The 23,964-nt window shown below is 45.5% G+C and overlaps 1 protein-coding gene across 1 annotated transcript in view; it reads right to left on the reverse strand.

Annotated features, from left to right (window-relative positions):
• Window positions 1–23,964, reverse strand: part of Ston1 (stonin 1) — a 46,930-nt gene that overhangs the window by 14,679 nt on the left and 8,287 nt on the right. The window contains 1 exon segment of the mRNA XM_021149155.3: window positions 1–227. Coding sequence (XP_021004814.1) covers window positions 1–180 — 180 coding nt within the window. The 5' untranslated portion in view covers window positions 181–227.

Here is a 23,964-nt window from a genome sequence, read left to right on the forward strand (position 1 = left end):
GGTGCTGCTGGCAGAGGAGGGGGTGCTGGGAGGGTCCCTGAGGGTAGGAAGGGTTAGCTTCAGTCCGTTTGGTCTACAAACACCTTGAGTCTCCAGAGGAAAATCCTTTCTTTTCTGAGAAGATTGAAAAGCAGGGTCATCGTCAAAGGTGACCCAGCTGCCCGGGTTTGTAGAATACATCTTCAGGGTGGGCTTGTGGTCTGGTCAAATAGTCAGGGTCGTTGTCTCTGTAAAGGAGAAAGACAAAGTCCAATGTCACAAACCTGGGTGTGCAAAGAAATACTTATAAGTGGCCATACTTGGCAGATAAATGAATTTAAAATTGTGAACCAAAATTGGCCCTTCCTTTATTTTTTAAGTTCATTGTCTCCGGTATTTTATTATTATTAACTCACGGGAGCGCCACACTCTACACTCAAAATAAACTTCAAGTCAGAAAGTTACAAAGCCAGACATATTAGCTCAGGCCTATAATCCCAACACGTGGGAAGCTGAGGGAGGAAGAATCTAATTTGCCAAGGACTATCCTCAGTTGTTTTGGGGTTCTGGAGAATGGGAGGGTTGAATCTGCACGAAATCAGAGTCTCAGGCGGTGATGCAGGAGCAAGCTGACAGGTGAACCATTGCTGTTCAAAAGCTGTGCTTGGTGACAGCTTGTAGTCCCCCACCTGCCGAGTTCACCGCAATCTTTTTTTTTATTTAATTATTTATTTTTATTTTATGTGCATCGGTGTTTTATCTGCATGTCTGTCTGTGTGAGCGTGTCAAATCCCCTGGATCTTGCGTTACAGACAGTTGTGAGCTGCCGCCATGTAGGTTCTGGGAATTGAACTCAGATCCACTGGAAGAACAGCCAGTGCTCCTTACCCCTGAGCCATCTCTCCAGCCCTTGCCTCCGTCTTTTATTGCTTACACACTTCCTTGTTATACAATAATACACAACCAAAAGTCTTTCATTATTTTCCTCAAACCTATTATTTTCCCTGATAAGCCCATGTGACTATGGCACAATGCACACACAAAGTCACAGTTCGTTGTCAGCTAAAGCAAGCTCTGCATTAACTTCTAAGGCTCAGAAAACCTCCACAGCACACGTCATCTGGGCATGAACTTGCGGTTACAGCATTAGCATGAGAACAAAAGGTGCTGGCCAGGTCGGGTAATGTCAGCATTGGTCACTTATCTAAGGTTGCAACGTCTCCTTGTAAGCCCCCCTCACTGGCTCCAAACTCTTCTCCCCATCCTGTCTCTTCTTTATCATACATATATCTTCCAGTCTTTCCTAATAATATTTCCGAATCAACCTTTCCATTATTAGAGATCTCCTCTCACAGGGGCTCTCTCAACCATCGCTCACTAACCCAGCAGACCCAGCTGTTTCTTCCTCCATCTTGTCCCTTGTATGCTCCATGGACATCCCTGTTCTTAGTGACCCAGGCCCACTGTTCCTTTTCCTTGGGGTCTTCAATTCTCTTAACTACTAAAACTTCAGGTTTCTCAAAAACATTGCCTGCCTCAAATATTTCCTGATACAACCTCATCATCATGAGTTGGCTAAAATTTCCCAGAGAACAATTAAGGGCATCAGCCTCCACATCCAGAGCCCCTTGTCCTCATTCACCTGGGTTGGCTGCTTGGATGACCTGGGCCACAGTAGTTTGTTCCTAGTAGACATCAGAGCCATTTCCTTCTCTAGTAATGCCCTCAATCCATTTCCCAGACATTTCTACCAAAGTTTCTATGAGGACAAATATGGTATAGACAAAGGCAAAGTGGACAAGCCTATAAGAAGAGCAACGCCATCTGTATACTAGAAAGTCCGAGATGCAGTATGCAAGTTGACACAGGTGCTCCTGTGGACAAAGCTGCGTCATACAGTCATGTTCACAACCATGTCATACCTGATATAATTAATTCAAGGCCAACCTGGGCTACACAGTGAGTTCAGCCTGGCCTGAGCTACAGAGCAAGCATCTGTCTCAAAAAAACAAAAAACAAAAAACAAAAACAAAAACAAAAACAAAAACAAAAACAAAAACAAAAACCAGCAGGGATGGAGAGGAGCTGATTTGATTCCCAGCACCCATATGGTGGTTCACAAACATCTGTAACTGCAAGCCCAGTCCATGGGATCCAACCAAGGCACTTTTCAGGCATGCATGCAAGTAAGTACAACACTCACACTCATCGGAGAAGTGTGTGCGCATGCGTGCAACTAGGCAAGGTACTCATACTCATCCACAGAGAGTAAAAATAAGCAAGATCTTTAAAAACAAACAAGTAATAAATAAACAAGTCAAAAATACAAAAGGCAAATTGCGTAACAACGAAGCAGTCAGTGCACAAGGAAGATACAATCATTGTAAGTGTCTGGCACCCAGCACTAGAACCCCAAGACCAAAGGGGCAAGGACTGACAGACAGGAAGGAAGAACTAGACAGCTAAATATAATACTAGGGAATTCAGTGTCCCACATTCATAATAGAGGTAATACCCAGGTAGATTGTTAATCTTTACAAAGAAGTCTTGAACAATCCCGTCCACCAAATGAGCTTGCCAGATGCACACAGCATCCCAGCACAGACTAGAGTGGACATACCTTCTCAAGCACAAATGGAGGAGTACAACAAGGAAGAGTGCATCATGTTAGACCACATGACAAGCCTTAAACTTAGTAATATAAGTACTTCAGTCTTAAACAGGTGGGGAAGGGTCCCTAGAAATCAATAGCAAAAGGGGAACTCTTGCTTTTGTTTTTCCACCAATGCAAATTGACAAACAAGCAAATTAATAGCAAGTGAAGACATTGTGCAATCATGGTTTCAAACAGAGAGGGAAGTAAGGGTAAGCTAGAAAATACTGTGAGACAAAAACACAGTCGGGTGTGGTGGCACACACCTTTAACCCCAGCACTCTGTGAGGCAGAGGCAGGTAGAAGTTCCAGGCCAGCCTGGTCTGTAAATCAAGTCCAGGACAGCCAGGGTTACACAGAGAAACCCTGTCTCAAAACAAAACAAAAGAAAACAAAACAAACAAAAACAACAACAAAGAACCAAAACAAAACAAAATCTCACAGATTTCTAAAATTCACAATGAAAGTCATGCTAACAGAAGAGACTACAGCCATAAATGGCTACACTAAAAATAAGGGTAAGCTCAAAGAAATTACACAGCTCTATGCTTCAAGAAGCTAGTCAACAGACAAGCTAAAGGAGAGTTAGCTCAGGTAAAACAAACAGAACAGAAGGGCTGAGATGCACGCAGAAAGAAGACAAGAGGACGAATAGTGAGCCTTTGAGCCAGTGCTGTTGAAAATGGATGAAAATGAAAAACACAAGATATTTGAAGTCAGCTTCAGAGAGCAGAAAGTGAAGCAATGAATGTCAGAGCCTGGAAAGGGGACATATGTGGAGCCACTATTTAGAGGGTACAGCATTTCATCTGTAAAGAATGAAAGCACTGGGGAGACCTGGGGCTCAGGCGGTCCACGCAGCCCTGTTGAAAACGTGTAAGTCCTTACAGCTAGTTTAGTGAACAATGGAAAAAGGAAATTAGAAATAAAAAGCATTCCAATGGAAGTCACAAAAATAAAAAGGATTGTACAAGACTGTGGGTAGACCAACCAATAGGAGAGCTACTCTGCACTCTTCACTTAAAGTCGTGTTACAAAGGACAGACTTCATGTGCCTTCCCACAGACACTCCCCACACACACACTGCTGGGGTGGGGTGGGGACTTAGGGGGACTTTATGAGGAGCACAGACAGGAAGGTTGGGGGCATTTGACTCAAAGCTTTGTTTGTTTGCTTGATTTTGTTTTTCAAGACAGAGTTTCTCTGTGTAGTCTTAGTGGTCCTAGAATTGACTCTGTAGACCAGGCTGGCTTCGAACTCAGATCCGTCAGCCTCTGCCTCCTGAGTGCTGGGATTAACCACCTGGCGAGTCAACTGAATCAAATTACTAAGTCTTCATTGGACTGATTACTAGGTAGTCACTTCGTTAGTGAAGTGGAAAATGTAGGGGAAAGCTAAAAATCTAATAAGTTTATAACACACTTCCACCCCACCCACCCACCCCCAAAATATGTGAAGTTTATCATTCAGAGGGTCTTGACTCACGGCCTATCAAACAACCTATGCTGTGTGTGCATCCATACATTCCTCTATACATACATTCCTCTGTACAGACTGAAGTCCCCCATCAGTAAGGGGCTACATTCCTGTATGTAGCCTGAAATCACCCATCAGCAAGGAGAAAAAAAATCAGGACTGACTGAGATACAATTCATAGGCCACTTTCAAAAAACAAAAACAAACAAACAAACAAACAAAACCAGTGTGCACTTACGTACTTTTTAGATTAATAACAGAGTTGTTTGTCCATTGCCACCAATTTCAAAACATTCCTCCTGCCCCCGAAACAAACCCTAGACCAACTCCAGCTTCCCCTTCTCCTGGGCCCCGGAATTCACTAACCTACCCTCTATCTTTGTGAATTTGTCGCCTCTATGAACATTTCTATTGAGCAAATGCTGTCTCCTTTGGTATAACATAAATTCTTGAAATTAATCTGAAGACACCAAAGGTGAGGAGCTTTAAGAAGCACATTCCTGAGGGTGGTGAGGTCACTGGAATCCTGGGCACTGCTCTGCCACTGGCTGGCTGAGTGCCCAGTCTCTTCAAATACCAAGGGTTGGTTACACTAGAACAGTTTTTGGAGTTCTTTCCAGCATTAAAGCAATTCTATGGCAATTGATATCCAAATCAAATGTGTATGTTCAAAAGCAAAAATTATTCCTCACTCAGTTCCAGGACCCTCAGGGCAGAGAAGCCCAGTGCTGGGACTGTAACTCAGGACGAGTATTCTACCACTGAGCTACACACATTATTTTGAACCCTCCTAGAAGGAGCCCCATTGGACAGAAAAACTGAGACCTGCTGGCACAAAGCTCCTGGGTAAGGCCTCTTTCCTCCCTCTGGGCCCCTGCTTGTTTGATTCACTCAAGCTTGGAAAAGAGCTGACACAAAGAAATAGAAGGGGGAGCCTGGGACTGGGCTGAAAACAAAGGTCATTCGGCCTCTGCGCATTCCTGGGGGCTCTAAACCCACACGAAGGGGCACCGCTGAAGGCCAGGCCAAGGCCGGGGTGGAGGGCAAGGGGAGAGAACCTCACTGTCGGGCTCTGCCCAGCAGAAGCAATGGCCAAAAACATCAGCCCCTGGGACCTGGCAGAGCCCCCAGGAGGATCAGAGGTCCAGGCCCATCCTCGCCCCACCCTCAGAAAGAATCCAGTCCAAACAGCCCTTCGGAGGACAAGACGTCCTGCAAATATTTACTCCAGCAGAGTTTATTATGTTAGAAGACAGATGAGAGATTTCAGCGCAGTCTTGCTGGGATCCCCCGCCTAGCTTTGGCCCCTTCGGGTTTCCCTGGGTAGTTTGGGAAGATGGGTGTAGTTTATTTTTTTCTGCCTCTTGTGAGACAAAGAAACTGATTTACACACACACAAAGAAATTAGCCCATTGCTTTATAAATGGGCGTCCCTCTGCCCCCCACCCCCATTTTTTGCACACCTTATACCTATGATCTTGAACCCCAAATCCATGCAAAGATTTCTCAATCCTGGCTCCCCAGCCAGGGGCCAGTCTCTGCCTCCAAGGACTCTGATTGGTCCCCTACAGATGGGACCTCAGTGGGAGGCTGGTCTGTTTCCCTCAGTGCTCTGTCCCCTCCTGCCTGCCGCACACATCTCTATCTCTGCCTCCCCTCCCTCAGTATCATCTCATCCTTCTCCCACATCCCCTTCCAGTCAGCTAGCCCAAAGTCAACAACTAGTGCTCCATCCAAGTGCGTTCCTTTCTCCAACCCCGTCCCTACCCCCAGAGCCTGGCTCAGAAGGCCCTAGGCCTCTGGCAGGGGAGGTAAGCACGGGCAGCAATCTTCCTTCCGTGGTTCCTGCCCACAGCTGCTTCAGAGCGCTGGAAGGCAGCTCAGCTTAGTGCAGTCTCCCTTTACCTCCCCCCGCACACCCCCAACCCACCCCTTCCTCCCGCAGCGCCCCCCACCCCTGTCCCCTCCCGCTGCCGCTATCTCCTCTGAGTCCCTCGCAGCCACTCCCACCCCGCATTGGCAGCCACTTGGATCTGAACAAGCTCCTGCCTCTCTTGATACCCCTCCCTACTGCTCACTACTGACAGCCATGCATGAGCAATATCTCATTTAAACAGCATTTTGGCATCTTCCAAAGTCTGGAATCTAGTTGGTTCAGGGCCCAGGAACTCCTGTCTCCTTCCTATCTCTGCTACTTCCCTCAGAGGCAAAGATTCCTCTGTCTGACTCAGGCTCCTTCCCTGCCAGTGAGGCCATGGCCTTCCTGTGGCCCCAACCCTTCAGAGGTCTGTGTGCAGTCCATCTGGATTAGGAGTAAACTTCTAGAACATAGCTCCAGTCAGGCCCAGAAATATGGCAGGACACCAAGATCCTATCTAGGGCACAGATAGAAATTTTATTATGGCAGAAATTTCTAGAAACCCGTTTTGGATATTTAAGACTCCTAAGGGAGATGTTTGCTTCTCTGTAAAACAACAGTTTCTTCACAGTAGCCAGTCTCAAAGCAGCTTTGGGACGACTGAACTTGAGAGCAAGTTAAAAGTAGCTGTGTTTGGCTATTCACATCAGGAAAAACGGGGCTGCAGAAAACCATGACACAAGCCTTTTTCCCTTCAACAAATCTATCAGGTGCATTCAGAATCTGCTAAGAGTTTAACACCCTCCAAATTAGGGGATCTCCACAGCAATTGTCCCTACCCTGTTCTAAAGGGTGTGCGAGAAACAGAATAGGCTACAGCAAACCTAAAAAAAAAAAAAAAAAAAAAAAAAGATATATTATTCTTTCTGCCAGTTAAGAAATCAAACTCTTGTACTACAGAGATAACCACGAATAAGGAGATGGCTCAGTGGGCAAAGTGCTCACCATGCAAGCATAAGGTCCTGAACACACATAAAGCCAGGCACAGAAGAGAGAGAGAGACAGAGACAGAGAGACAGAGACAGAGACACATAAAGAAACAGAGAGAGACAGAGACAGAGAGACAGAAAGAGACAGAGAAAGAGACACACAGAGAGAGTGAGTGTGTGTGTGTGTGTGTGTGTGTGTGTGTGTGTGTTCCCAGCATGCCTATGGCCAATAATCAGCTAACACGGCCTGGTATACACAGAAGCAAATGAGAGACCCTACCTCAAACTGGGTGAAAGTTGAGGACCACCCAGGTTATTCTCCAGCCTCCACACTTAAAACAGGGCACTGACACCAGCACTCACATAGATTAGCATGTAGGCATGCACACATGCACCATACATACAACCCACACACAAGATAAAGGCAACAATACCTTACCTTCAACAATAACATTATCACGTGCCTTGCAGGTTCGAAGCTCTGCTATGAAACATCATCTCTAAGAGTATCCCAGGATAAACTTTCAAGTCAGAGGGAAACACTGCCTGTTCTTTCAGTCAGCTTTATCAAGCAGAGATCCTGTCTCATTTGTAAAGACATTTTCTACTTTATCTACAAAAATCTGGCAAAAAGTACCTACATTGTTGATAAAATAACCTCAAGTGGACTTTTCTCCTTTTTCTAAAAGCTATAAGTACACCCCTCCCCCCGCAGTTCAAAGAGTCATTGAATTTTAGCATTAAGAAGAAAGTGCGACTAACAAAACATTTACCAACAACGCTTGTCTAACAGCTGCACATGGGTCTCATCTCGTTTAACACCCGGCGTTTCAGAGTAGGCAGAGAGGTTAAATTATTTGCCAAAAGTCACCCAGCTCGCAAGAGGCAGAACCTGGCTGAGACCAGGTCTGTTAGATGCCAAAGTCCAATACTCCCAAGATCCCTTTGACCTCCTGGCAGGGAGGTTGTCACTACCACACCCTTCCTCATGGAAACAGCTCCCAGCTGCAGAGGTCCCTCCCTAGAGCCAGGAACTAAAGAAGGGTGAGCCTGGAAAGAATTTGTTTCTCACCTACCATATGTGTCTTGGACCAACAAGCTTTAGGAAAGGCAAACTCTGGGACAGACACCCCTGCAACACCCCAACCCCTAACCCCCAGCCCCCAACCCCAAGAGTCCAGCCACGATCAGGCTAGGCTCACTTCTGAGACTACCTTTATTAACTCAGGCCAACCTGCTTCCTGTCCCTACTTGACTGGCCCTTCAGAACAGTCTTGGTGCACCAATTGCCCAAATTCTATCTTGCTCCTTACACAGTCCTTCCTTCCCCTCCGCACGGCCTGGGGGTCCCTCTATTCTGCTGTCCTTTGCCCTCAACCCTTCCAGCCTAGCTTTCTTTTCCTTGGCTTTTCTTCAGAAACCATTCAAGGAAGGAACGTACAAAGCTCTACCATCTCCTGAAGATTGTTGAAATCCGAGTCCGGGGCCTTCAGCTGGTAAAGCCACATTCCAGATCGTTTGTGGCTTTGTCTCCACGTCACTGCCGGTGTGTGGAGAGGAACGGACTCCTTTTACATGGTCCCTAATATCGTGCTCTTCCATACATGCCAGATGTTGGGGGAGGACAGAAGCCGAAGCCGTCCATCCCTGGAAGCTATCAGCTGTGCCCCATTGTCATGGTCAGGCCGACTCCCGCTCCAGCCTCTGGGCTCTTACCAAGGCTGAACTTCTCTGACTCTGGCTTTTTGCTCTGTAACAATGCTGAACAATCTAAAGAAAGAATGTCTTAGGGTCAATATCCCCGCGGCTTCATTGGCTGCTCTCCCAAATAAGGAACTCTCAAGATTCTTGCATTCCAGACTCCTCCAAAGCTACTTTGTAACCAGATGGACCCTGGCTGCCTCTGTGAAGCCTCTCCTGTGTGCTCTGGAAGGGCTGGGACCCTCAGGGTTGGTACTCAGGAAGCCAAGCCCACAGTGAGGGCATTATGAAGAATTTCCCGCCCCCCACCCCCCCCAAAAAAAAACTTTGCTGTGATGGTGTGGTGATCAGTCCCAGGGAAGTTTTCCCTTGAAGAGTTTGAAACGAAAACAAAAGGAGCACATGCACGCCTTGCCCCCATCTAGGTCACTCCAAGGCCAAGGCAGCACGGGCCGTTTTATGAGCACATATGTTGCACACCCCATACTATTCAATCACAGACACGCAGCATTTTATTCATGTGACAGGAAATACCATTTGCACAATATTAAACCACAGCCTAGTCTCCCAGCGCCTTCAAAAATTATCAGCTCTGGTCTCCGCTCCATTCCCCAGCCCATCCCTCCCTTGTGGCCATTAACCTCCCCATTTCCCAACTCTCTTCTAAAGCTTTGTCCTTATCTGTCCACTTCCTCAGTTTTGAGAGTAGTGACGGATGCTCTCTGACCAGACTCTTACCAAGTCCAAAGCCTGCTTCTAAAAGCATCCCATCTATTAGAACTGCCTATCAAGACCTGAGAGAATGTGAACAGTGTTTAAGTTTGCATCCTCATTTTAGGATGACATAGCCTGCACCCCCTTCACAGTGCCTGCCTGAGAAAACTCAGGGCTACCTAAAAACTGTGTGTATACACCAGCTCTGGAGACGGGGCCCTGGGCCCCAGGGGAGAGCAGGAGCGGACTCTGATGACTCCAGTATACAACGATTCAAGGCTCCTATCGACCACCCTCTCCTGCTTTGTCAAGTCCAGCCTCCACTGCGCAAGTCCACACTGAGCGGAGGGTAGCCGAGCTGGTGCTATCTTTCTCTTGCTTCTGGTTACAATCTCTTCTTCCTTCCCCTCACATGTGAGCAGGGAGCAAACCAAACTGCCCCCAACAAGGGTCTCTTCACAAGAACAAACCTTTGGAGTTGGGTAGGGCATTATGATTTTAAATGGTATTGTTTGGGGTGGGGGGAGGGGAGCTTGTCTGTTTGCTGTTGTATTGTTATCTTGATTCGTTGTGGTGCCAGGGGTAGAACTCATAACCCTGCATGAGCTCCACCACTGGGTTGTACCCTCAGCCTTAAATTTTTATGTCTCACATCCTGACATTTGAAGAGATATTCAGCACTACCATACACACTACAGAAACTTGCAAAGTGGAAGCCCGGAGCCTCAGTTTCTTATCTGTCCAATGGTAACATAATATTTACTTCCCAAGACCAGTGTGGTTGCTCACCTCCGTAAATCTTAGCCCCTAAAGGGGCTAAAATTAATTTAAGCCCAAAGCAACCCTGTATCCTGCACTACACACGGTGAGCTCCCTGGGTTAACCTGCACTACACACAATGATTTCCCTGGGTTAACCTGCACTACACACAGTGAGCTCCCTGGGTTAACTTGCACTAAACATAGTGAGCTCCCTGGGTTAACCTGTATAGACTGAGACCATCTTTTAAAACTGAAGTAAATGAGCAGACAAATGAATTTTTACCCCATGTCAACTGCCTCACAGTAAATACCCTTATAGGTTTTCCTTCCTTCCTCCCTCCCTCCCTGCGTCCCCTCTGTCCTTAGCCTATAGAACACACTGGATCTTATAGTGAGGAGGAAGGCAGGTCATGAGCTCTGGAGGCTGGAGAAGCATTAGCCGTATTGGTAGGGAGCCCCATCTGTAACAGTCTCTGCGCAGCCTAACTCAGGGCCACGCCCTACCCCTGTACTTTCTGGGTTGCTTACCCCTGTTGTTTGAATCCCCCTCAGGGCTGTTTCTTCGTTGTTGACTAAATGTTTGTGTACCCACAAAATTCATACATTGAAACTCTAATTTCAATGTGATAGTATTTGAAGATAGGGCCTCTGGAAGGTGACTAGGTAACGTAGGCAGACTACTTAGGAATGCATGATGTAAAAGAAGAGAACAGAGAGGAGGGGGAGGGGAGAGTGGAAAACCAGCTGTCTGTGATGGATGAACAATCTTCATTGTCAACTTAACTGGACTACAATCGCCATGGAAACATGCCTCTTGATGTGCTATTAAGAGTATTTCTAGAAATTTTTCAGTGAAGAAGAAAGACCTGCCATAGATGTGGGTGCTTGGTGGACAGCATGCAAAAGGAGCTGCAGTGAGCAAGTTAGTTCCCTGCAGCAGGTCCCTGCAGTGGGCTCCCTGGAGACAGCCTGTTGCCTCACTCTCTGTGATGGGTGCACTCTGGTGTGGCATGGTCCCAAAGACTTAGTCCCAAAATCACTTCTTGCTATTGGTGTACTTTCTCATATTTGTTATTACCACACTCCTCATTTATGTGACTTGGTGTGAATGAACACTGGGAGACCCTCACTGCCTATAGCCTTCTGTGATTACTCCCTGGGTGATAGCCCACCCTATTGGGCACATTTCCTGTGGATCAAGATGAAGATAAGCTTTCATGAATTAATGCTGTTTAGATGAATTAATGACTTTATAGAATCCTTGATTTGATTCAAATAATTTTAGGAATAAAGTTTAAGGAGATGGTTTTAGCTGTTTTGCCAAAAAGGTATAATAAAGTTAGAGTCAAGAATAGAACATGCCCCCGCCTCATAGTAAGTAAGTAATTAAAGGCTGCAAGATTAGGAATACAATGAGCTTTTATAAATTGCACTAAGATGAGAAATAGACTTGGGACAGACTTGTTATCAAGGAAAAACATTCATTCTAGGTCAGATTCAAGGATGAAGCCACAGGTGTGCCCTATGATAAAAATAAGGCCATGTGAAACTATTGCTTTGAACTTATAATGAGCTTATAGAATGAAACACTGCTTTGAACTTACTATCAACATCCTTCTGTAATTTCCTTTTTGTGTAACATTTTATCTGTGAGGTAATTTTTTCTTACATAGAAAACTTTTGTCTAAAAACACTATAAAAATCTGAAAGCAAAAATTAAGGCTTGGCATGGTCCTTTTCTGCTTCACCCAGTGTGCATGTGTCTGTGTGTGTGTATGTGTGTGTCTGACTTTCTTTTCTTTACTTTTCTTTTCTCTCTGGCTCACAAAGAGTTAACAAACTTCAAGCCTCTGGCCTGGCCAGTGAGAGGCCCATGAGTCAAAGAGACAAGAGCCCAAGCTCTGTCTATCTTCAAGAGTTATTAGCCAGAAGCTTTTGGGCCCAGAAGAGCAAGAGAGAATTAAATTGACAAAAAAAAATCATCAGCTTTTGGCTCCAATCACCTACACCATACCTCACTGCTTTCCTTGGGTACCTAGAGGGTCTCTGAGGGCCATCAATGGGCTGGGGTTCCATATAAAACATAAAGAAAAACATGAGGGGCTGGAGAGATGTCTCAGTGGTTAAGAGTGCCGACTGCTCTTCCGGAGGCCCTGAGTTCAAGTCCCAGAACCCATATGGTGGCTAATAACCATCTGTAATAATATCTGACGCTTTTCTGGTGTGTCTGAAGACAGCTACAGTGTACTTACATATAGTAATAAATAAATCTTAAAAAAAAAAAAGAAAACCATGAGCTGACCAGCAGTCATCACCTGTCTCCTTCCTGACAGTGAATGCAACGTGACCAGCCACCTCATGCTCTTGCCACCGTGATGGACTTCACCCCCACACTAGAAGACAAAACAAGCCCTGCCTTGAATTATTTTCATCAGGCATTTTGTCCCAGCAGTGAAATATGAACTAATACAGTCTGTCTCCCATGAGACTACAAATGAGAGTTAACAATCTGCAGCCCTCACCAGAACCCAACCATGTTGGCATCCTGAGCCTAAGCTTCCAGGCTCCAGACCTGAACTGAAGAAATTCTGAAGACACCATCTCCCAAAGTAAGATGTCAGTTAGCAGTGAAATTGAGAGGGAGGGGGAGGGAGAGGAAAAACTGATATCTGATGTGCTTACAAAATCCTGATATCAATAAAGGATTGACAAATCTCTTCATGGCAACCTCTTCCGACACTTGTGTTCAGATAAATCAATGAAGCCTACTTACATTCCCAGGACCTTGCACAGAGAGAAGCACCTAGCTTTCCTTCAGAATTGACATGGCAGACATAAATAAGAGCTCTCTAGAACACAGAACTACAGTGAACACAGCTGGCTTTAACTCTGATCACCTCAGCCTTCTCTGCCTACTGCTAACTTCTTGTCTGCCTTGAGGTTTGGCTCTCGGTACACAGTGGTGTCTTTGAACTAGTAGGCTCTTGGCATGGCTCTAAGGATAAGCAGCAGCCACATGTCCCTTCCTTGTTACAACAGTGGCCCACATAATGAGGTAGCCTCACCTTTGCTTTCCCAAGCAAGGGACAAAAGCTTCCGCATGAAACACTCTTGCCTTTGGCTGGAGCAAGCATGCAAGGACATTGAGGGCAGCATCTAGCAGCTCCTATCACTGTTCATCTGACCACCACATTAAAGCTTCCTGCACTCGGGCCCTGGCCTTTCCTGGCCAAGGAATAGAACCCATAAGGGATGAAAGAAAAAGGCTCAGGCTGTTCCATGAGGTGGGGCTCTAGAAGGGTACACAGTACTCAGTATGTGCTCTGCCTGTAGCCCTGGAACCACAGCTGCCTTCTCCAAACTACACCATGTCCCAGAGCTCTCCTTACCACCCACTGGTCAGGTCTGAGGTCTGTCCCAGTAGAAATGTCTACCAAGAGGCTAGATACCAAAGACTATATTAAGAGAACAGAAAAGCAAAGGCTGGGCATGCAATGGAGGTGTTTGCTGGTCTAGGAAAAGGTTCAGGCCTGCGGTCGAGAAGGGGGAAAGCCACAGGACATCTACAGCTGTAGCTGAGCCACTTTACAGGAACAAGAGAGGAAAGGGAGAAAGACATACCCAGGAAGGCCTAGGTCAACCCTGGGCAGAGACCAGGAACAACACAGACATGGGGGTTCCTGATTGGGTCGTTAGATCTGGGAGATTAAGGTGGGATGAAGCCAAGCTGCCCTTCTGGGACAAAGGCCTCCTTTATGGCCTGTATGGGATCTGGGTCCATGGGCATGCCTCTACCTACAGCTTCCAGAGTCTATTTTGTTCCCTGGGTTCACAAGTTCATGACAATCCTGTCAATGGCCTTCTCCGTGATCTACCCACCTTCAGCTCACAGGAGATGCATTTAAAAAATTATCCCAGGGCTGCCCACTCTCCAGAAAGTTCCACCCACCCTGGCCATCAGAAGGAGACAGAGAAGCATTCTTCACTGGGGTAAGTGCCTAACACAAGGCCTGCTTTCAGGGCAGCTTGCTGGCATTTGGCTTCCGTGGGCTCTTCAGTGGAAGAGAAACACAGAGAGAAGTAAGAAAGGGCACCATCCCCCAGGGGTCCTGTGGTTACCAGACAACCTCAGCTCCTGGGCTTCGGTTATGAATTCTTCTGAGAAACCGCAAAAGGGCTGCTCAATAAAGCTAGCTGCAGGGGGTCTGTTATTCTCACATCTCAGACATGTAACTCTTCCTCCTTGAAGCCTGTTACCCTCCTGAAAATGAGCAAAAATCTTAGAAGTCTAAAATTGACGACTAAAGACTTAAATAGTTTTTACTTTACTCGTGTGTGTGTGTGTGTGTGTGTGTGTGTTGTACACCTCCACGTACCACAACACGAGTGTGTAGGACATAAGGGACAGCCAAGAGGAAAGCTTTAGGATTTTGTGATAGGTGGTTAGGTCTAGGAGAAAAAAGGCCAAGCTGCCTTCTGGAAGGGAAGGGAACACACAGCCTTTTGAGTACTGAGGTACAGCTGCAAGTTACCTCAGCTCCCTGAGAAATGAGACGGTGTTACTCTTGGGTTTGAATGCTTGTCTCCCACCACACATACGCCTCTACAATGAAACTTAGTCTCCACTATGAGAGGTACTGGGGGGTGAGGCCTGTGAAGGGGGAGCATGTCATGAGGGCTCCTCTTTATGAGTGGGACTGGTACCCTTACAAAAAGCCTGAGAGAGCTTGTTAAATTCTATCATGTGGAAGCACAGAACAGAGCAAGCTCTAACTGGACATCAAACTTATTGTCACCTTGATCTTGGGCTTTGCAGTCCCTGGGGCTGCAAGCAATAACTTTCTACTGAGGGTCTGCTCTCCACACTTAAGGATAAAGAGGAGAGACAGAGAGAAAGAGAAAGAGAGAGAGAGAGAGAGAAAGAGAGAGAGAGAGAGAGAAAGAGAGAGAGAACACTGAACAGCCGGGACAATTACAATTAGCTGGGACAGTTAGCGTTTGTGAAAAGGCTCTGAGGAAGACAACAAAGATGGCCACTGCTACAGGATCCTGCTCCTAAGGAGCTCCTAACCTGGCAGAAAAGCTGAAAGGAACAACAGAGGGGGGATAAAATGTGCTCAGTCTCTGCTAATGACCACAGAAGGCTGAGAATGGACGGCAAACCTGGCTCCTTGACTCAGGTGGAGGCTTCGAGCGGAGAGGTGTCTGACTGGGTACAGAGGTGACAGCAAACTGAACAGTAGTGATTTAGGCTCTACTCATGTTTCCGTTGACTCAGGTCATGCATATGTCGATACCAATGTAAAGCTATTTCCCCACGTGGCCTTCATCTCCCTGGGAGCAAAATTATATGTCCCACAGTAAATGAATCTGTTTTTTTCCAGGCCCAGAGCTGACTGTAACTGACCAGAAACACCCACGTCTATGCATCAGCTCCACCCACCAAATGAAAGAACAAAATTGTGCTTGCTTTTGTTCTCACCGCCCCCACGGAATCCACAAATGTGTGTGTGTGTGTGTGTGTGTGTGTGTATGTGTGTGTGTATGTGTGTGTGAATATGCTTGAGCCATCACAAAATTAGAGATTTTTTTTAAAGCATTGACTTAGGGCCTACTTATAAACCAGGTATCAAAGATCAGCCTCCTTTGATGCCTTGGTCTCAAATATAGATATTAATAACATTCATATTTCTAGGTTTGGGGAACATTTGCAAACCACATGTAAACTCTATCATATATCAGGAGGTACCAAAGTCTTTGAAATTATCTTGCATGGAAAAATGGACTGGCTGTGTGCAACCAGATACCAATGGCTACATCTGCCAAGACGGGGGCTCTCCCAATGGCTACATCTGCCAAGACAGGGTCTCTCCCATAAGCCTCTATTTAACTTCATGGACTTCGTATTCTGATTGTGTAGACCCTGTCTCTGAACTCTGGGTGACTCTTGTATGTTTGAAGGCCATGTGCTGTACAAATATGCACACACACACACACACACACACACACCTCCCTCCTGCTGCTACGCCTCCCTCCTGATGGCACCCTCCCTCCTCATGCCATGCCTCCCCTGCCATTAGGGACTCTCATCCCTCTAAAACCATAATAAGCTCAGGTAAACTCTGTCTTCCTTACATTGCCTTTGGTTGCCATGTTTTGGTTTGGTTGTGAGCAGTGACTGTTCTACACCTTGTTTGTTAAAGCAGAATCTCTCACGGAGAATCAGAGCTCACCAGTTAAGTCTGGTCGCAGCAGGTTCCTGTCTGCTTTCTTGATGCTGGGATTAAAGACACAGCCACCTTGCCTGGCTCGGAATATTGATACTAGGGAATTAGCCTGAAACTGTATAGACTCTTCCATGGATAGAGACCTCATTGTTTGGTAAGTTCATTTCATTCTCACTTAGGCAGGATTAAACTCTTATCTCTTATATTAACCCTAATGTATGTAGTCTCCAGGGTCCATTTGTGTTGTGTTTAACAGCCTTCCCTCACCCACCTTTCACCTCAGCCAAAGCTGCTGACAACCTGCACTGGGTCTGCCCACAGCTCGACCAACCAGGATGAGTCTTCATCGTGTCCCTGGCAGCACCTCGCCCAGCCCCCTCCACCCTCCTTCCATCAGTGGATAGCCTTAACCACATACTGCCACAGGCACTGACCACTGCTTCTGCTTTGCCCGGCCATCTCATACCTGTGAGCTCTATGCTCACTTCACAACCATTGGCCTCTTGCCCCATTACAGTCAAAAGCTGAGGAACTGCCATAAATCTGCCCATGATCTGCCAACACTGGACAGTCCCGAGTCCATTCCACATGAACAGAACTCAAGCCAACACTGGACAGTCCCGAGTCCATTCCACATGAACAGAACTCAAGTCGTTGTTGTTTTTTTAAATAAGGAGATAACCAGAATGTTCAGCAGGCATTGCATACTGTGTCTTCTCAGATTTCATTTGACAAATGGAATGAGAGAGGCCCAGAGAGATAAAGTGTTAATCTCAGGATAATACAGATGAAAAGATGAATGTGAACTCTAACAATATAACGGGCTTCCCATATTCTTGCTGTTGCAGTTAAGTGGGAACAAAGCTATGGTGTGCCTGTCTTCTGTGTATGATTGGGGCAAATTTTTCTCTACTTTGCATGTTCATCCATTTTTATTTAAACAATAACCCACTGAGACATAGATAGGTGTCTAGAAAGAGTGTAAGGTTTGAAGAAATCTTCCTCTAAGGATCTAGGTCTTGGGGAATGTGACTGTGAACATGCAATATATGTGTGTGTGTGTGTGTGTGTGTGTGTGTGTGTGTGTGTGTGTGTATGGCATGCACACACATGCATGCTAATTATCTTGTGCATGAACACATTCTACAATGGTTATTCAGCACTTATAAAACAACACTGAAGGAAAAGCCGTTAGTTTACTAACTACACCAGAAAATTCTCTGTATGGTAAGGACAACCTTCAAATGCTTGCCACTGGTCTGGCAGAGTTCCTGCGTGCCTAGGTCCCACCGGTCCCAGTTACCCCTCCTTATTTTTCATCCAGAATGAGTGAGATCTTTCTGCACTGGTGCTTAAGTACGGATGTGTGTGTGTAAGTATGTAAGTTGATGCAACAGATTGCTGGACCCAACAAATAAGTACACAATGAATGTGTGTGTATCAATATGTGTGTGAATGTTTGTGTATAAAATGTGTGTGAATGTATGAATGTGTGTGTGTGAATGTATGAATGTGTGTGTGTGAATGTATGTATGAACGTGTGTATCAATGTGTGTGTATATCTTTCTGAATCAATCAGTTGCTTCAGGGAGGACCCAGCCTGGAGCTAAGCTCCCAGAAGTTTGGGAAACTCTATCCTTGGAGGATGCATACAATACAGAGCCTCTCTAGTTGCCTCTGTGGGAGTAGGGGAAAGATTCCTCCCCAGTCAGACAGACAAGCTGACAAAGAAGCTGGAGCACAAGGTGAGCACAATGTAAGAAGTTAAATAAAAACATCTGGCAGAAGAGGGGAGTGTGCCTCAAGGAGGAGGCAGATCCTGACAAGCACGAGCAGCAGAAGTTGGCCCAACCTTAAGCGCTCCATACAGCTCACATTCAAAGATGACTAAGAGGATGATGTCACAGAGTCCCTTCTCACTGGAGGGAAGTGACAATCTCAGGACTGGGAGGAGGGGAGGAAGGAGAGGTGGTGGTCAGGATGCATTGCATGAGAGAAGAATAAATTAAAAAAAAAAAAACAATTAGGAGCACCTGACCAAATGGCCACCCGCCTATGACTGGACACCACCACACCTAGCAGAGTCACTGCTTAAAGCCACAAACGAACAACAGGCCTGAAGCAGCACATGGCAGAGGGGCAGAGATGAGTCTGCATGTAAAGATTTGCAGATTAAAGTACTTCTCTGTATCAATGCTACAGTGAGGTCTACATAAGCAAGGTTTGAACTGGGCACTGGTGGTAAATTTCTATAATCCCAGCTCTGGAGAGGCAGAGGGAAGGATCAGCCTGGATGAGTAGCAAGGCCCTGTCTCAGAAAAAGGAGAACGGGGTGAGAAAAAAAGAGAAGAGAAAAGAAAAATAAAACAAGACTTGTAACTTCACTTTTCATTTTTCTAACTTTCCAAATTGACTTTGGATATGGTTTGTGGTGAACTAGAGGCAGGGAAACATCAGAGGGATGAGCGGTGGCCAGTGTGCCAGCCCTGGAGATCCCTGGGTTGTTAGATCCCCAGTGCTGTTTCCACAAAGCCCTTGGCCTACTTAGCTCCATAGTAGAAAGGCTATTTTTAATGCATGAGCCACAGAGATTGAAAAGGAAATGTATCTATAAATCCAATCGCATTTTGTTTTCATAATGATTTCTTCCTCTACTTAAGAACACACATAGTTATCGTCTTCTCTATATCTTCTTTTAATATTATATTTATGTATTTGTGTGCTGAGGGTGGGGTTGTACCTCAGTGGTCAGAGGACAACTTGTAGAACCTGGTTCTCCCCTTCTGCTACATGGGTCCCAAGGATTGAATTCAGTCCAAAGTCAGCTTGGTGGTTAGTAAGACTCTTGCAAAACTCAGCATCGTCTGAGCCAAATACAGATGCCAGAGGACCCAAATAAGTGATGCTTATAACACAGGCATATTTTCAGTCCTAAGAATTTCTCAAGGAATAGCTAGCCGAGTTCTTCCTCCTCCTCCTCCTCCTCTTCCTCCTCTTATGGCCATGTCTTCCTTTATGCATACTCTACCCCTCCTCCTCTCCCATGACTCTGCCCCTTCATGGCCCTATCACAAAAATAGCAGCTAGGAGACTAGTGCATTTAAAACGTAAACATGAATAACAAGTAAAGTTAAGGGTTTGTTTCCTTAGAAGACAACCACACAGACAGATAAAGCAAAGAAGTGATTCCATTTACAAGGACGGGATTTTCTGGTGACCACAATCGCCCTGCAGAAAAGCCCACCAGTTAAATGCTGAGAGATGCCAAATGGTCCCATCAAAATCTTAAGAAACTCATCTAAGAGCATTCTCAATTGATTACTCTTTGGGGGCGTGACCATGGCCTCTCTGATTACACCCTCAGGAAGCACAGCCCCCCCCCCCCCCCCCCCCCCCCCCCCCGTTGAGAGCATCTCCACAGAGGGAACGCCAGGAGGCATCTGCTGTTTGTGGATCTGAACATATGCCCAGTGCGTAACATTTCCTGTCTTGTCATTTGGATTGCGATACACTTATTGGGGTAGGCTTTCTTTTTACTGCTCTTTACAGAGGAAGCCGAAAAAGATGTTAAAGGATTTGCCCAACGATGCTCGTCTAGTTGGTGGCAAAGCTTGCTTTGTAGTCGAGTTCTGCTTAACTCCAAAGTCTACTTGTCTTCCCTTGTGACTTAGACCTGAAGTGGAGGTGGAGAAGACAGAGGACAGTTGCAAATCGGATTTCCTTAAGATTAAGAAGAGGGTGGGGTGGTGAGATGGTTTGACAGTTAAGAACACGTACTGCTCTCACAAAAGATTCACACTTGTTGCCTACCCCCCATATGGTGGCTCACAACTATCCGTAACTCTAGCTCCATGGGATCTGCAACCCATTTCTGCCCTCTATGGGTGCCTGAACATATGTGTCATACATTCACAAAAACATACCAGATATACATAAATAATAAACACATAAATCTAGAAGTAAATACAGCTATGGAAAAACACCTAGGACACAGTTTTGGCAAAACTCTTCTCAACAGAGACCCATTATTATGGAGGAACCCCAACAGCACAAGAAACGGCCCCGAGCATTAAAAAATGAGGTTCCATGAAGCTAAAATGGTCCTGGACAACAAAATATACTTTTATCAGCACAGCGAGCAGACACCCTGCAGAATAAGAAAAAATTGTTGCTACCTGTGGTTCCGGCAAGAACTTAAGTACACAGAATACACAAACACTAATACACAGAACTCACAAAGAACTACAAAAACTAAACACCAAAATCAAAAAATGAAAAGAAAAACTACCAATCAATAAATGGACCAATGAGCTAAACAGTTCTCATCTCAAAAGAGGAGATACAAATGGCCAGCAAATATTTTTAAAGTGTCATAGGCTAAACAGAAAAAGACACCTTTCTACTTCCATGTCTCCAGTCTGTTGACGTCATGAACTCCGACATAAAGTATCTGCCTCGTCATCTACCTAGTGTACAAGGAGGGGACAGCACGGGCAGAGGACCCACCTGATGACAATAAAGTCTCCCCATTGCGGAGGAGCTCACCAACCTGCAGGTCACCATAGAGGGCCCCACGGGGATCCCCTATGTCTGGGTCTGTTCCCCACTTAGTTCCTACTGGGTAAGGACTTCCCTGCCTCTCCACCCACCCAAGAGGTATCTCCTAACTAAGATCTACCAAATGAGGGTGCCAACAGCCAGCTCTGTGCCAAGGTGCTCACAAGGGACTGAACGGTTATGTTGGGCACGCAGCCCATGACGGTGAGCATCAAGGGCGTGCTAATCCACCCTAACCCAAAGTCTGCACTCAACCAGGAAGCTGCCCGCCTGGTTTTAGAAAACTATGAAGGAGGATGCTGCTGGCCCAGTCTGCTTACAAAGATCCATGGATGCGTGCATGCAGGTGGAACCAGAAGTCAGGGGGCTGAGGCTACAGGGAACCTGGCCTGGAGCTGCAGCCTCCTCCACAGATGCTATGACTGCTGCTCCGAGGAGGAGTTGAGGTCCACAGCCAAGAAACATGCAGGGAAGCGAGGTAACAAGCTGACAGTCAAGAAAAAGTTGGACAAGAGGTGGGCACTGTGGCACTCTTCTCCCTCCTTCCCACCCCTGTTCTGTCCCCTCCAATTCTGTCTCCCAGTTATTTAAATTATGGCTGTGGTAGAAGAGGGGGGGTGCCAAACCTAGCTTTGGTTTTCTGAAAGGTGGAAAAGCACAACAACAACAACAAAAACCAAAAACAAACCTGAAAACCTGAATCCAATCCCTAGAACCCACGTTCTAAAAGCAAAGAACCAATAACAAGTGCGCGCATGCGCACCCACACCCACACACACACACACACACACACACACAAAATCAATCAATTAATCAATGTGGTTTTAATTCGATTAAGAAAGTATTGAACAGCTGGGCGTGGTGGCGCACGCCTTTAATCCCAGCACTCGGGAGGCAGAGGCAGGTGGATTTCTGAGTTCGAGGCCAGCCTGGTCTACAAAGTGAGTTCCAGGACAGCCAGGACTATACAGAGAAACCCTGTCTCGAAAAACCAAAAAAAAAAAAAGAAAGTATTGAACACCTGAAGCCATCAGAAAATGCAAATAAAAACGACTTTGAGTTTCTGTCTCTTCCCACTTGGATTAGCTATGATTGAGAAACCAGTAACAAAGGCTGGTGAGCTGAGGGGAGAGGAACATAAGCTCCATAGAAAGCCACTTCAGAAGTCAGGGCAGAGATGGCTCAAAACACTAAAAATATAAATATCATATACCCTAGCTAGGCCAGCTCCTGGGTATATTTCAAAAGGTACTTTATATCCTACTACAGAGATATTTGACTGTCATGCTCACTCTTGCTCCGTTCCTAACAGATAGGAACTGGATTCAGCCCAGATGGCCAGCAACGGGTGAATGAGTAGTGAAAATATAGTACATACATGCAATACAGTTTTGTTCACTTGTGGAAAAAGAAAAAGAGAGAGAGAGAGAGAGAGAGAGAGAGAGAGAGAGAGAGACGGGTGAATGAGTAGTGAAAATGTAGTACATACATGCAATACAGTTTTGTTCACTTGTGGAAAAAGAAAAAGAGAGAGAGAGAGAGAGGAAAAGAAAAATAAGGAACTAAAGAAGTAAAATTTGCATAAAAATGGGTAGTGAAAAAGTGAACTAATTCAGGCTCTAAAAGACAAATGGTGTCAGTCCCTCTCATCCATGATACACATATTGTTATATGCATGTATTAGGTGAAGAAATGTGCATAAATGCCAGGCCTGTGAGATAGGAAGGAGCCTTTACAGCGTAAGACAGAGAGAATAGGGGGTATGATGTGACAGTGATAAAATAAAAGGGTGATAGTGTGATAGTGATAGAGTAGAAGGGTAAGATGTGACAGTGATAGAATAGAAGGGTATGAAATGACAGTGATAGAATAGAAGGGTATGATATGACAGTGGAGGGGAGGGCATGGAGGCAAAAGGTACAGCAGGGAAGGCAGTCATAGAGCTGAGTGGGGGCAATGGGAAAAGCAACCAACATGATACATGAAATATAAAGAAACATTTTACTCTGTGAACTACGGTATAAAAATTAAGTGGCGCATGATGTCACCAAACTATAATCCCAGCACTCAAAAGTCTGAGGCAGGAGGACTGCCATAAGTTCAAAGCCATCCTAGGCTGTAGCAAATATCAACCAAGATATGTGTTTGTGTGTGTGTGTGGATAGATAGATAGATAGATAGATAGATAGATAGATAGATTGATAATATTGATTTGAAAAGTGTTCAGTAAATTCTATATTATTTGAAATGAAATCGTTGGCACAAATTAACAATATTGAGTACATAAAGAAGAACATTAAGCTACAGTCAATGTCTATAAGGCTATAAAAGGAAACTGTAAATAGCTTTATGGCAATAAATCTTAGAACTCGGAACACAGGCTGCACAGATGGCTCAGCAGTTAAGGGCACTTGCTGCTCTTGCAGAGGTCGCAGGTTTGGCTCACTACAGTCTACATAATGCCAGAATCAGTGGATCAGATGACATCTTCTGCTCTTCAAAGGCAAAGCAAACATACTCACAAACTAAAAATTAATTTATTTAAAAAAAAGAGTAAATCTGAAAACACCTAAGTAAATCATCTTAATAATAATCAAAACTGAATCAAGAAAAAAGGGAAAATCAAATTAATCATTAATCACTCCTAATAATTAATTGTCAGTTCAGGACATGGTAACTCACATCCATAACCCCAGTACCTGAGAGATGCAGGTAGGAAGATCAGGAGCTCAAAGACAACCTGAGTTATATACTAGGTTCAAGGCCACTGTAGAACACATGAGACCTTGTATCAGAAAGGGGTTGAGGGAGGAAGAGAGGCAGAGAGAGAGAGAAACAGAGACAGAGAGACAGAGAAAAGCAGAGAGACAGAGACAGAGAGAAGCAGAGAGAGAGAGAGAAAGAGACAGAGACAGAGAGACACAGAGAGAGACAGAGGGAGAAAGAGACAGAGACACAGAGAGAGACAGAGAGACAGAGAAAAAGAGAGAGAAGAGAGAGACAGAGAGAACATGAGGTGTCAAAAACCTGACGCATGTGCTCTGCATAG

This window comes from Mus caroli, unplaced genomic scaffold, assembly GCF_978045245.1.
Source record: "Mus caroli unplaced genomic scaffold, Mus_caroli_1 scaffold_18, whole genome shotgun sequence".
Taxonomy (NCBI): domain Eukaryota; kingdom Metazoa; phylum Chordata; class Mammalia; order Rodentia; family Muridae; genus Mus; species Mus caroli.